Below are 14,510 nucleotides of genomic sequence, written 5' to 3'. Positions count from 1 at the left end.
AGATAAAGAGATAAAAGTGCCCGGGCTCTGAGCTGATGCCCATAAAAGCGCTGCCATTGGTTCTCAGGGCTTGGTCGAAATGCGATCCTGTAAAAATATTTTCTCCTCATTAACCTGTCATCCGTGGAGCCGTGACGCATAGCCGGGCGAGGGAGTGCTGGGACGGAGGGGGGAGGGGATCACGGAGGGGCCTGAGAGGGAGCGTTACCGCCTGGCTGCTTTATTTGAAGGCCGTCCTGTGGTAATGTGTGAGGTGGGTGAAAGGTTTGGTGGGCCCCGAGTGTTTAAACAGCAGCCGTTAGCGTAAATCTCAGAGCCCAGACGTGTTCAGGACTCACACGCACACACATACATATACACACACACACACACACACACACACACACACACACACACATGAAATATCTATGTGTGCATGTCGTGTCAGACTGTGGTGAAAGTGTGTCTGTGTGGACCACCAGCTTGTTTGGACGCGTCTGTCACTGCTGCGTGTGTGTGTGTGTGTGTGCGCGTGCGCTTGTTTACGTGTGTCCATCAGCAGTGAGAGGCCCCCCAGCCGAGCCCCCTCGTCTGTGTGTTTCACCAGCTTTAAGAAGGGGGGGATCAGGGCCTGTGTTTGTTGCTGTTTGACTCAGACTGGCTGAATGTGACCCGGGGTCAGGGTGCTGGCCCGGGCCGGCCTGGGTTAGCTCTGCTCGGCTCCGGGTCACACTGGGCCTCTTTGTAAAGTTCAGACTCGTCCTGTTCGACAACCAGCTGAATGAAACGCTGCGACAGACCACGAACGTGACACGATGACCGTGTTTGTGTGTTTGGATCAAATGTTCATGTTGTGCTCAAAGTGCTCACGAGTCATCCTGATTTAAAAACACAGTCCCTGTTCATGCTTTCACTCACTGTGAGGAGCTTCACTGGTTATAAAACCGACAGAGTGTTCGACCTGCAGGATATGAGGAAACTCTTCCCTGTGCACGACGCTGGCTCATGTTATTATAACACGTTTAAGAGTGTGCATATTTAGCTGCTTTGTCTTTCTGCTGTTCTCGACGGAATCAGAAATATTTCCAAATAGAAGAAGTGCTTTTGATTTTCACCACAAGCTCTCCATCAGACACATCTGCCTCGCCCTTCTCCCTCTTCTGGTAGTTCTGCTCTGGTAGCGATCCTGCTAGCTAACCTAGCACCGATTGATCTGAGAGTAGCTAACGGCTAGTTAGCCCATCTTTGCCCATCTTTATATCACTGTTACAATGACAATGTAGTTTATTGTGCAGCCCGAGATTTCATACTGATGCCTCTATATGACCTACAGTAGCAAACCAGACCGTCAGCTACAGATGTTTATATATATATTATATATAATCATTTTACAGCATGTCGGCTGTGGTGCTCCTGTGTCATGGATGTCTAAGTTGGTTTGATTTGATCTGTTAAATGAAGCTGCATCTTTTGTGTTGGATGTTTGATCTGGTTTGATTTGTTTGGCCTGGTGTGGTCTCCCCCTCTTTGTTGTGACGTGTTGAGCCGCGTCATGACAAGCCAGCAGGTTGGATTTATACAAAGCGCCTCAAAATCGCCTGCTTACATTTTCAGATGTTCACAGTCAAAGGAAGCAGGACGAAAGTTTGAAATGCTCAGGACAGCAAGCAGCTAAGATATGAGGCGTCTGCTTCGTCCACTGGGGGCGCTGCAGAGCTACACAAACTGTTCCTCATCGTATCTTTGACCTCCTGTAGAATAAAACAGGCTCCTCATTGTATTCTGTTCTTGGTGGAGAGTTTATCTTTAGCCTGAGACTAACAGAGGTCTAACATTAGTGACCTCATCCTCTCACACATCACACTGGTGGAGCCGCTCTGTCTCACACTGAAGTGAGTGTTCAGTTGAGCAGCAGATTAATGTTTAACTGTTGATACTGTTAACAAGAATAGACTCATTGAGGCTGCATGCAGACGCTGTGCACAGAGCCCGGCCTGTGCACACACACACATAAAGGGACACCTCAGCGAGGGGCAGGGGGGTGAAAACTCAACTGGAGGTAGGAGCAGGAAATCAGCAGCAGATGTGGTGTAAAGTCATGCAGATGGAGGCAGGGAGACCCTCTCAGAGTCCACCTCCTGGTTTCTCCTCCACCGAGCCTGAGAGAGGATCAGTTTGAACCCTGACGCTGCCACCGTGAGACGCAGAGGGAAGTGATACAGAGATCTGCCACATATCAGCTTATTGAATGAGTAACTGATCATCAGAGTAGTTACTGATTACCGATGAATCATTTTAAGGTTTAAATGTGTTGCTCGAACAATAAGAACGGCTGCATTCATCCATGAATTTGTCCATGAATCCGTCGTGGCTTTTGCTAATCCCGCTGCAGAGCTCTTCGTCTGTCTGCTCCCTACACACTGTAAACACATCACGTACAGAGGGTGTGCTCTGATAAGGACAGGCCTGTATTAACTTTACACAAGCAAAACATTCAAGTCTTAATAACCCTGAATTTGATGTGACTCGTGTCTCCACCATTTTGGAAAACCTGTGGTGTGAGACTTTAAGGCTGAGTCTGATTTGATCTTAACTCCACATCAAACTCGCAGTCAGACAGGAGGAAGAATTCCTGCAGAAGGAAGAAGAGGTTTCACTTTTCATGAGGATTCCTTCGCTGCAGTGAAGCGCTCGATTTATGTCTCTGATTAACTGCTTTTCATATAAATCACACGTGTGGACGTCGCTCCCTGTGTAGCTGTGAGACAACGGGACAGAGGCGTGTGCAGGGAGCTGCAGGGTGACAGTTGTGTGTTTGAGTCGTTGAGATGGTGATGAAGCTCCTCTGACAGCACGGCCTCTAATATCTGATGTGTAAAGAACGAGTGTTTGTATCTGCACGTGGAGCCTGTGGACGTATGAGGTCGTGTTCACACCGGAGGAGTGATCTCCCTCTGTCTTTTTAGTTTAGTTCATCAGGAAACGTGCACTTTAAAGGATTGCAATAAACGGTGACCTCTGACCTTTAATTAACAAACACACAGCAAAACAAGGACTGAGCTCGTTTTTGTTTTCTTAGTTTCCCTCCCTTCTTGAATGCAGCTCCTTATTTCTCCCCTTTTTCCTCTTGTCTTCCTCTACTTAGCTCTTCCCTCATCTCTGTCTCTTTCCAACCCCCCCTCCATGCTGGCACTCAGACTGCACCTATCACTTCCATCAGCTCGCCTCAGTCCATGTCTCAGTGACGTTAAATACCATCCCTTTAGTCATCTGCACCTCGTTTTCTCCCGTCCCTCCCCCATCTCCCTCCTCTCTCTCTCTCTCTCTCTCATTCCTCTGACGGCAGCCAACTCTGTCCGCTGAAGTTTCTACATGTTTCTTCTCTTTCGCTCTCTGCCGCTCTCTAAATGAGCCTTTCAGAGGGTGTCAGTCATCAGCATCACCTCCATATCCGTCTGAACATGCGAGAGCAGAAAGAGGGGCGGATGGAGGGATGGTGATGGATGGTTTGTGTGGGAGGAACGGCGACTGTGAGGAGAGGAAGACCAAAATGAAAAGTGTTCCTCAGTCTGGAAAGTTTCATCTTTGTTATAAAACATTCAAACACTCACAAAAACACAAGGACAAACCGCAGCAGCTTTCTGGACGCTCACATGTGGTCACTGTCACTTCCTGCTGCCTCTTTAGACGACTTACGAGCTAACAGCCACTCGGGAAAGCAGATTTGTAGGAACAGGTCATCACATCAGTCTCCTCGGTGGTTATAAGTAACTGTAAGAAGAAAAGTAGATATACGGAGCCTCATGCAGCGAAAGCAGAAACACTGAAGACGCTGCAGGGGCGGCTGTGAAGAGCTGCACGCCAACCTGGGAAGGAAAAGAAATAAGGACGATAAAGAAAGTCAGCTTCACTTTCAGTCCCATAAAGAAAAGACGCTGACAGACAAACTTTTCTTCTACTCTTCCTCCTCTCTTCTTCCTCCCTCCTCTCTCCAGACCACTAATAACTGTGTGTCCTCCTCCTCCGCTCTGCTCCTCATCCTTTCCTCTTTTCAGGGGGAGAATTGAGGAATTGTGTCCGTGCCATGACCAGACTCTGTCTCTCATTTCGGTCAGTGAGGCCTGTTTCTGGACTGGAGATGAGATTTTGGACTGTGGATGTAAAGCAAGAAATCTGCTTTATTTCATTTACAAAAACACAAAAACAGAACTTTTTCTTCTTCTATGGAATCATTGCTCATCAAACGGTCTGCTGCTACTCGGGGTGGTTGTATCTGATATATTATCCTGACCTGATCCTGATCCTGATCCTGATCCATGTATCCATACAATATTTCTTAATTGTGCCCATCCCTAAATGTCTCTTCCTGCCTCTCTTCCATCCACACCTCTGTCTCGCCTGTTTCTCCTCTCCACGCTCCTTCTTCGCAGTCAGCTTGAGTGGAGGTGAAATGTCAGGGTGCAGAGGCCACTAAGGAGAAAATGTGTGTGTCACACTGGAGCAGGTGTGTGTGTTCTGCATATAGAGGTTTGTCCCTCTGCGGTGTTGAAGGAGTCTTTAGAGGTGAGGCAGAGTGTGAGAGTGTCGGGCTGACTGTGCTGACAGGTGTGGACGTCTGCAGGTTGTTGGGACACGGAGAGCATCCGATCAATGTGTGTGTCCATCGCAGCTACAGATTCATAACATTCCTCCGCCGTCCGTCTGTTAGCAGGAGCACTTAAAGCATGCTAATGTCTTTAGCTTCACTATGACGGTCTTTGCACCACAGTGTGAATCTCAGAGGCTCCTTTCCTTTGGTCTGCTGCAAAATAAATGGGATTGCTACAGACAGGACCTGCCCTGAGAGTCTGTGTCAGAGCTGTAGCGCAGCCTCGTTCTCTCTCATGGCATCCTGCATGTTAAAACAGGCCAAATATTTTCCATATAGGCCCACTGACAGACGGGCGAGGGTCAGAGCGCTCGTACACCAACAGCTTATTCCAGGGATTCCTTTAGTGTTACATATTCTGAGTGCGTAATGTCATCTGTGTTTCTTTCTGTTTAGTCATCAGCTCTTTTTGACCCCCGTTGTGTCTAAAAGTCTTCGTCCTGCAGTTTAACATCTTACAAACAATAAATATGATGTGTGTGTTGAGAGGGTGCAGCGGGCCTGCAGCAGAGTTTACAGAGCTCTCTCTGCATGTTTGTTTGGAGCCGTGTGATCGAGCGCGGGTCTCTGATAATGGACTCTCTCTCTCCTCCTACTTTCTGTTCATTTGACCTCTCGCTCAGCTTTCTCTCCCCCTGCAGCTGTTTTTGTTCAGCTTGGTTTACTTTCCATCCAAAATGTTCGGTCAAACACATTTCACAAGCACACATTACAATATGCTGCTCTGTTTACGTTGACACGGAGAGGCACGACTTCAACAAAGGACACTAACAGAGCAGAGTTTGACTCCGGTCTCGGCCCTGATCCTGACCCTGAGGTCAGTTTACAACCTGTCAAACCTTTGACCCAGCAGGGTCACCAGTAGGGCTGTGGGAGGGTGTTTCTCGGCCTGCAGCAAATGTTTTTGTTCATTATCTATTTTATCTGAAAATAATGTTTGCTCATTAATGAATTAGCCTTTAAAATGTCTGCAGGTTGCTGGTTGTGTCCATAAAACTTTACGACATATCAATAAAACCTGTGAAGTCTGTGAGAAGGAGGAGTCTGGCATTTTCTTCATAACAAATCTGTTTTCTTGATTGTTGACATTTTGTGGTGATTGATTAAACCTTTATAAATGATATATTGTCCAGCAGGAGGTGTAACCCCCCTCTCCTTTCCCTCCTCAGGGGCAGTACCGGCCTTCAGACCTCCTGTGCCCAGAAACCTACGCCTGGGTACCGATCGAGCGATGCCTTCCCCAGCTGGAGAACTCACGTTACGCTCGATTCAACCAGGATCCCGATGCAGGTGCAGCTCTGCTTCACTTTTTCTTTAATCTTCTAAACTGGATAAAATAGCACTTCTTCCACTTTCAGCCAGTATAGTTGCATACATTTCTAACATTACTAAAATTGGCTGCCCTCTTAAAGTTGAGCTTGAAGAATCAGTCAAAAGAGCCCGAGTCGGGGGGGCTGCTTTAGCTCAGCTGCTGGAGCAGGCTCCCCGTGTACAGAGGCCTCAGTCCTCCACGCACTGATCACAGGCTCGACTCCCGGTCTGCTGATCATTTGGTGCATGTCATCCCTCACTCTCCGCTCGCCACATGTCCTGTCTCTCTTCAGCTGTCCCGTCAATAAAGGCAATAACCTTTACCTTTTGGTCGTACCGCAGGAGCAACAGCATGACAACTGTTCGTCCTGTAGGAGGTTTTTCCTAAGAGCAGAATTACCTACAAAATCAACTGACACTGTCTGTAAATATCAGAAGTCTGTGTTTATGTGACGTTCTTCAGCACACACGGGACTTTAAGAGCAGCCGCGATCTGACCTGTGATCAGCTTATTTAAGTGTTTTTCTTCGAAGGGTTTTACCTGAATTATCCTCAGAGGTCTCCTCCTCTGTGAAACGAACACACCAGGTGATTGGAACAAGTAAACAATAAGTCAATTAGTGAATAAAGCAGCTTCAGATTACAAATCAGTGTTTCTTTAACGCTCTTCATTCACTACAAGCCGAGCAGCCACTGAGAACTTGCTCCAATCACACATCCAGTTACATGTTATGGTTAAAAATAAATGATGCTGATGTGACCCTGATAAAGGTACGTCTCACCGGTAAAGCATGAAACAAAGAGGCTGCTGGGAGTTTGGTTGGAAACAAAAGGAACAAACAGTCGAAGCTTCTCGTTGAGCAGTACTTTTAGTCGTGCCCCTGTGAGCTCGGTCTTGGATCCTGAAGTTGTTGGACTGTTCTGGATGAACCTCTGAACTCTTGTGTTAACATCTGATCCGGTTTCACTGTGACGGCGTCCTGAAAGCTGTGGGCAGGCTGCACTCACTGAGCAGGGCCGAACTGAGGGCCAGCAGCTCTGTTCTCACAGCCTTCACTCCCAATGATCCTTCAGCTCGGTCAGAGCAGAGCCAGCGCGGTCGTTATGAACCCACTGTGTTGGTATTAGATGAATAGTGATATCAGCAGAATTAAACCACATTTGGAAGGTAGACTGGCAGACGCCCACTGCTGGGGTGAGAGATGGGGTCCAGGCAGGGAGTTAATCAGAGTGTAAGAGAGTTTAAAGTTTTGAATGATTCTCTGTGTTGGTGCCGGAGAGCCGGAGACATTTTCTGTCTCCTTATGTCTTAAATCTCTCCCTGAGTTGATTCTGCATCTCAGTGCTCGAGGTGGTTTAAGGTTAATATGCAGAAGAATTCCTGCAGAGTGCCAAATCCTAACCAAGTTATCTCAGGACACTTTACAGACAGATCTAAAGCAGGTACGTTATTTAGAGAGACCAACATGAATCCACCACGAGCAGCACAAACAGGCAGAAACCTCGAGCAGAACCACACTCACCAGACTCTGTGTCTGATTTTTGTTGTGAAGGTGAGAGAAGACGAGATGAAGGACATATCCTGATCAAACAGAACTCCCAGATTCCTCACAGTAGTGCTGGATGCCAGGCTGATGCCATCTGGGGCATCTGCATAGAGACCGTGTCTCTGAGGTGTTTGTGGCCGAGCACAATAACTTCAGTCTGTCTGAGTAAAGCAGAAAGTTGCTGGTTCTTCAGGTCTTTATGTCCTCAAGACATGCCTCAAGTTCACTGGTTTATCTGGCTTCAATGATATGTATAAGTGAGAATCATCTGCATAACATGGACATTAATGGAGCTCATGATGTTACCCAGAGGAAGCATACGAAGTGAAAATGGAATCGATCCAAGCACTGAACCTTGTGGAACGCCATGACTAACTAACTAACTAACATGCATGTTATAACTAGAGTGTATCTCCTTCCATCTCCTGTTTGCGTTTCCCATTAATCTGCATCACCAAACAGAAAGCAAGGACAGACAGGAGAAAGGAGGTGATGGAGGACAAGAGTCTGGCTATCAGGCAGACGGGGACTCCTGGACGGAGACAGGGACAACATTTGATCAAAATGATTTTATAGAGATTACAGGAGAACGGGAGGGAGGCTGGTGGCTGTACGCTGCCACTGAAAGAGAGAGAAATGTAATAACATGGAAGATAGATGGACAGGGAGGTTTAGGAGGACAGAGGGATATATCATGTGCAGAGGAAGCTTAAGAGTTTGTTGTAGTGAGGTCATACTTGGACTTGGAGCCGCACAGAGAGGCAAGAAAAATGATGAAGTTAAAGAAAAGAGGCTCTTTGGCATGGATGCTCTTCTGTCCCCTGGTCTACGGTTCAGTTTGTGTGATGAGGTAAGTTTACGGGCACTGAATGAATCATCCATAAAGAATCAAAATATTAAGGAAACATGGAATATACACTTTTGTTCCAGTTTACTGGCTAGCTTTTGTAGTGACTCAAGTGGTGGTGAAAGCACCACACCCAGGAGAGATGAGGGCGTTTAAAAGGCCGTTAGTAGGCGGGTCATTAACAGCTTAGCTCGTGGTAGGTCTGACTTTCTCTTGTCAATCACACTGCTAATCCCTGAGTGGGCACAAAGTAATGAGGACAAAGCCACCCTCACCTGGGCCACAGAGAGTGTGTGTGTGTGTGTGTGTGTCTGGTTCTTGTGGTGCCTCTTGTCCTGCGTTGATCTTGGACCAGTCCAAACGCTGTCAGTACAGTTCAGTGCTGGCTCTCTTGATGGGTAGCTCTTTGGTCGGTTGCCAAGCTGTGGGATGCTGTGGTGGTGTGGAGCGTTCCATTGGTCAGTCAGTCAGCAGGTCAGCGAGCCCTGTGTCATGGTCAGGTTAGCAGCGTGGCACTCTGTGGACGTCTGTGGCTCGGCCCTAATTGGCAGTTTGTTTATGGCGGCTTGTTTTTGGCCTCAATAAAATCATGTTCATCTGTTCATCTGTTTTACAGTCCTGGTTACGTCACGGTTTGGACTCCCCATAGACTGCACAAATAGTGGTCGTAGCCACCGTGATGTCACCCGCTGGTTTGTTGGCGGCTCTTTAGAAGCCTGGAGTTTGCATGTTGGTTTAAGTGATGTCTGGATCAGAAGCAGCGAAGGCTTGGGTCAGAGTACAGCGGGTGTTAAAAAGCTTTGAGGTTTCTGGGCTTAGATTATTAATGTAGTTACATTTGAAAGTTTTAAGATTAGCATTCAAAGGAAATGCTTCTTAAATGTGTTTCCAGTTTCACAAAAACTTCGAGCAAGCCTTCCCTCAGTTCCAGCTCTCGGCCTGCTTTCCACTCACTCAGGGGTGAAGGAGAATCGGGGCGCTGGCTGTGCGTTCAGATGTGAGTGTGACCCGGTTACAGAGCTGTCCTAATGAGGTGTGTAAAGACAGCTAATCTAAAGTTTACACTGCTCTGTCCAAAGCAGGCTCACATTGATTACATGCCTGTTTCTGACACATCGAGGGCCCCGGGGCCTCGTTCAGGCCTCTCAAACAGCATGTACACACGCAGACACACGTTCTACACAGCACATACGTACTGTATCTCACACACTCACAATCAGTGTTTGCTTGACAGAGAAAGAAGGGGCATTGTCCGCTCAGAAGGATAAACACTGTCACAAGTACTCACCCCCGACCCTCCAGTGCATCCAGCAGGCGCCAAACTAAACGCACAGAGTTATAATGCACACACACTGAGGCGGCCCCCAGGGCACGCTGTTGGTAATCGAGAAGGAGTTACAAGTTTATGATCTTAATTTAACTATCTAAGACACTGAGCTACATTACAGAAACATACTTAATAATAAGCCGTCATAATGAGCCTGTAAAATATCAATTTAAAACGCACAGACGAAGCGAGCCGCCTGCCGACCACGATGCTGTGATGTGACTGTGCATGTCTCAGAATAAACCAGGAAGAAGACTGAACATCATTTCAGCACTTTAACATCGCCTCAGCGTGTCCGTCTGTGGAAGTAGTTGTTTCTTTAGGCGGATTCAGTTAGCCTTAGCCTAGCTCGTAGCTGATAACCAGTGTGTTTCTTTTCTCTGTGACTTCCTGTGTGACTCAAGCTCTTTTCATTGACTTACGTTTGGTGGACTCTTAGGGGGGCAACTCTAATCCACACACTCCACAGAGTAGAATAGTTTTTCCTCACCAGCCTTCACTCCTCATCAGGCTGACAGACTCTGAGGCCTACAGTGTCTGTGCTCTCAGCCATGCAAAGTGGTGGGGGAGACGGTGTTGGCCTGACAGCACCCTCCCAAACATCACCCACTATATGTCCGTCTCTTACAGTACACACTTCGATATCTGGTCTCACTGTCAGAGCCACTTTGCTCCGCTCTTCATCGGGCTTTTTGCTCCTTATCCTGCCGGTGCTGATGTTCTGTTTCAAGAGGAGGAAGGACAGATATCTCTCCTCTCTCGTTTTGTGTGGAACAATGGAGGAAGTCGTTTCACTCACAGAAATCTGCTGCCCTTTTACCGCCTTAAAAGAACCTTTCCATCATTTCTCTTGTTGCTTCTTGAACGTGGAGGTCAACAGTCATGGTCAGATCCAGAGATTCAGGCTTTCAGCTGGACGGATGTGAGCTGACACCGGGGCTTGAACCCAGGTCTCCCTGTCAAAGAGCCGTCGTCTTACTACACAGTGTCTTAGCCTTTATCTTTCAAACATTCGCCCTGTCCTGGATTTTAACACTAGGTCACAGGAAGTGGTCATAACCTGGTGGCCTGTCTTTGACCAGCGTCCGGCATTAGAGCCGTGTTTGAGGGTTTGAGATGGATGTGAAGAGAGAGAGAAGCGTGTCGAGGTGTCAGGGCCCTCACCCCGGCTCTGACCCTCTCACTCCCCAACCGACCCACACCAATCTTCTTCCCCCCGACCCTTGAACCCCAGCCCAGAGGAGCTGTGACCTCAGAGCGGCGTGTCGCTGAACGTCCGGTGGGCCTGGAACGAGGTCTGGATCTCCTCATAGTGAAGAGGAGGAGGGACGGAGTGAGTGGAGAAGGGAAAGTTGTTTATGTGAGCAGCGGATGTTTGGATGTCCTTCAGTCAGAGAGCGATGGGGCCTGTGCTCGTGTTACTGCTGAGGTTAATAGACCTTCTGAAAGCTTCCAATCTGCTCTGTTAAATGTTCACTCCTTCATATGTTCACAGGGGACAGCCGTGCTTTAAACAGTGTCACACGTTTGCATACATGTTGTGTAAGCGGCTGTCACTCTAACACGGAGCATGAGGAGGAGTCGGAGGAAGCTGAAGTAATATTTTCACCTTCAGCTCATCAGCGCACATAAATTGTAGTTACACAACATGTCTGCGTCCAGTTTACTGCTGACTTTCTAAAAGTATGTGTCGAGCATCTTTCAGTTTAGTGACTCAGCAGGTTTCAGAGACTCGGTGGTTAGGGCGAAACTGAGACAGGAAATGAAGCTGATAAATAAAACATGAAGCCGCAGTGTGGTTAGAAAAGAAATGTTGGAATATGAAAATATATTTATGTTTATTCCAGCTCCTCTGGCTTTTAGTTTGAGGAACAGTCTCTGCAGGCTGGATGCCTCAGTGAGACGTGAATAATTGGGACCACGACTTCCATCGGTGCGATCTCAAACTTTAGGGCTCCCCTGAAAGTCGACTATTTAAATGCTCCGGCCAGAAGACCCTGTAACGACTCGTGTTTTTATCAAATATCTGCACGTTAGTTTTAGCGGTGCTCTCCTGTACAGAGCGATGTAGGACAGACAGCATGTCAGGGTGTGTGCAGCACATGCAGCCAGGAGCAGAATCATCCAGAGCTCAGGTTTGTTCTTGGAGTTTTACATTTTCTGTGTTTTGCAACAGAAACAGCACGCTGGGAAGGATGAGGTAAAAGTGATATTGCACAACAGTGACAGTAAGAGAAATTGCACCTGGTATTAATAAGCAGAATGGATCAGTCGTATTGCACATCATAAATCATGTTTCCGATATGAGAAGTAAAATCAAAAGATGAGAGAGCAGCACACAGACACACGAAGCGTTTAGCTAAGCGCTGTAGTGAAGGAGCATTTTAGCATGACAATATAATAACCGAATAATGAACATTAATTTATAATAAAAACAGAATGCATTCAAACCCTGTGTGCAGCATATCTGGACCGGCCCGGTCGCCTCCCCGCTGTGCGTGTCCTCTTGGCTCCAGCTGTGGGCAGCTTGGCTCAGCCTCTCGCTCCTGGAGGCCGCGGTTTAGTGTCAGAGCGAGAGGTCATCATATTTATTTTACACCTTTTTCCATCCGACTCTCCAGAGGATCGTTCTGCTCCTGAACTCACAAACTTTGAGATTAGCTGTGTGTTTAGTTTGCTAATGGGAGCTGGCAGTACGACACAGGACCTGAAGAGATGCTGAGGGAGCCAGCAGGCCCCGTAAACGAGGCGGACTAACTAGCTGCTGCACCGCCGTGACTCCAGGTTCAGGACATAAAAACACTTTCTGCTCCTCCAGCAGCTTCTGGGAATAATGGCGTCTGCATGCCAAGTCACTCAGAGGTTAACTGAGAGAAGGAGGGAAAATAAGGACAATGTTTATCGTGCCTGATGTGTGCTTTTTATTATTTTCCCCTGTCTGTCTGTCTGTGTGTCTGTCTGTGTGTGTGTCTGCCTGCCTGTCTGTGTGCAGGAGACGCTCGGCTGCTGAAGGACGTGGGCCGAGCTCTGGTGCTGTACAGACGGACCGTCATGCCGTACGCAGCCTACGCCCGCAAACGTAGAGGCTCGAGCGACGAGGTGGAGGTGCAGCAGTACGCCGGGCTGGTGGGTCAGGGCTGTGCTGAGAGGATCCTGCTGTACCGGGCCTGAACACACACCGTCACACCTCTGCACCTTTTTAATCTACACACACACACACCTCCCAGCTGTGTGTGTGTGTGTGTCTCTGTTTGTCTCTCTGTCTGTGAAAGTGCTTTCTGCTGCCTCTCTCTGTAGTCTCACATTTAGCTTCACACAGGACGGAAACATGCAGGAATATCTCACGCAATAGTGTGTGCTTGTGTCCGTTCACACGTCGGCCTCATTAATCAGGTCTTAGTCACGTTAATTTACCCACTGATGAGTCCTGAAGCGTCCACTCTTAGTTTAGATCTTTAGTTTGATTCGACCGCCACAGGAAGCAGTCCCTTCGATCTCCTTTGCTCCACCCTCGACCCTGAAGGCTGCAGACAGAGTGACAGCTCTCCTCTGAACACAGCTTCGTGTCAGCTCCTCTGAACGTTCACTCATTTGACTTTTTTCACTTCAGACCTCCAGCTGACTCGTACCACATCACAACATTGTACAGATTTCCATCACTGGGTAATTGTGAAGCAAAGAGCGCCCTGTCTGTCTCTGTCTGTCATGTTCATGGCTTTATTTCTTTTAATATTGACGCTGTTTGTTTTGGTTAAACCAAATAAAGGGGTTGTATCTTCCCTGCGTGTCTTCATCGCTCTCCTTTGCATGTTCATGATGTAATACGACAGCAGGATTTAGGGAACAAGGCAACAACACATCGAGTCGTCTGCTGGCACAAAGTGTGTACATTCCTACACATACAGTAGTAATCTCATGTCTCCCGCTACACACACACACACACACCCAGAGATCAGTGCTGAGCCAGGCCAGGCCAGGCAACAGGTGTCAGATATATGAGCTGGCAGCACTCAAACACGATCGGCCTCTCGCCCTCAAACAGCTCCAGAATCTCAGCCAGGACGGGCTCAGCTGATCGGGTGTCAGCAGGCAGACGTCAGGTCGTAAGTCCACACCAGCCTCCTAACCGTGTCATGTAGATCCTTATGTGTATAACAGTACTCTTCTAAAAGTGTTCAAAACTTAAAATGTTTGTTTCTGATGTTGGGTCAAAATGTGGCAACCCCTGCTGACCCCTCGCCCGTCTCCAGCTCCACCTTCTAGTCTAAACATGGTCACCTCCAGCTCCAGAAAACCAACATGGGGACAAACGAAAAACCAAACTCGAGCTTCAGAACATGCCAACAAACCAGCGGGTGACATCATGGTGGCTACGACCACTATTTGTGCAGTCTATGGGGAGTCCAAACCGTGACGTGCAGCCAGGACTTCCCCAGGACTGTAAAACAGATGAACATGATTTTATTGAGGCCAAAAACAAGCCGCCATAAACAAACTGCCAATTAGGGCCGAGCCACAGACGTCCACAGAGTGCCACGCTGCTAACCTGACCATGACACAGGGCTCGCTGACCTGCTGACTGACTGACCACTGGAACGCTCCACACCACCACAGCATCCCACAGCTTGGCAACCGACCAAAGAGCTACCCATCAAGAGAGCCAGCACTGATCTGAAAGCTCCACTCTCGTCACTTTTGGCTCCACAAAACCAAGATGGCGGCGGCCAAAATGCTGAGCTGAAGGCCAAAACCAATAAGTGACGTCACGGTGACTGCATCCATTTTTTACTGTCTGTGGGGTCAACGAGATGGAAGCAGACAAATATGAACAATCCCCTGAAGTTTGGAGGT

At 48.0% G+C, this 14,510-nt stretch overlaps 1 protein-coding gene across 2 annotated transcripts in view; it reads left to right on the top strand.

Moving 5' to 3' along the window:
* The window catches only part of LOC138588474 (arginyl-tRNA--protein transferase 1), a 54,936-nt gene extending 41,498 nt beyond the window's left edge, over nucleotides 1–13,438 (top strand). For both annotated transcript variants that reach the window (XM_069658619.1, XM_069658618.1), the window contains exons 11-12: nucleotides 5,797–5,917; nucleotides 12,652–13,438. In XM_069658619.1, the coding sequence (XP_069514720.1) occupies nucleotides 5,797–5,917; nucleotides 12,652–12,830 (300 nt within the window). In that variant the 3' untranslated portion in view covers nucleotides 12,831–13,438. The remainder of the gene's footprint in view (nucleotides 1–5,796; nucleotides 5,918–12,651) is intronic.
* Nucleotides 13,439–14,510: the final 1,072 nt, after the last annotated feature.

The sequence above is a fragment of the Semicossyphus pulcher genome, unplaced genomic scaffold (assembly GCF_022749685.1).
Source record: "Semicossyphus pulcher isolate SPU_LCO1_2020_fin unplaced genomic scaffold, fSemPul1.0.p SCAF_12, whole genome shotgun sequence".
NCBI lineage: Eukaryota > Metazoa > Chordata > Actinopteri > Labriformes > Labridae > Semicossyphus > Semicossyphus pulcher.
The sequence above is the reverse complement of the archived record's forward strand: the minus strand, read 5'-3'. Positions and strand labels throughout refer to the sequence as shown.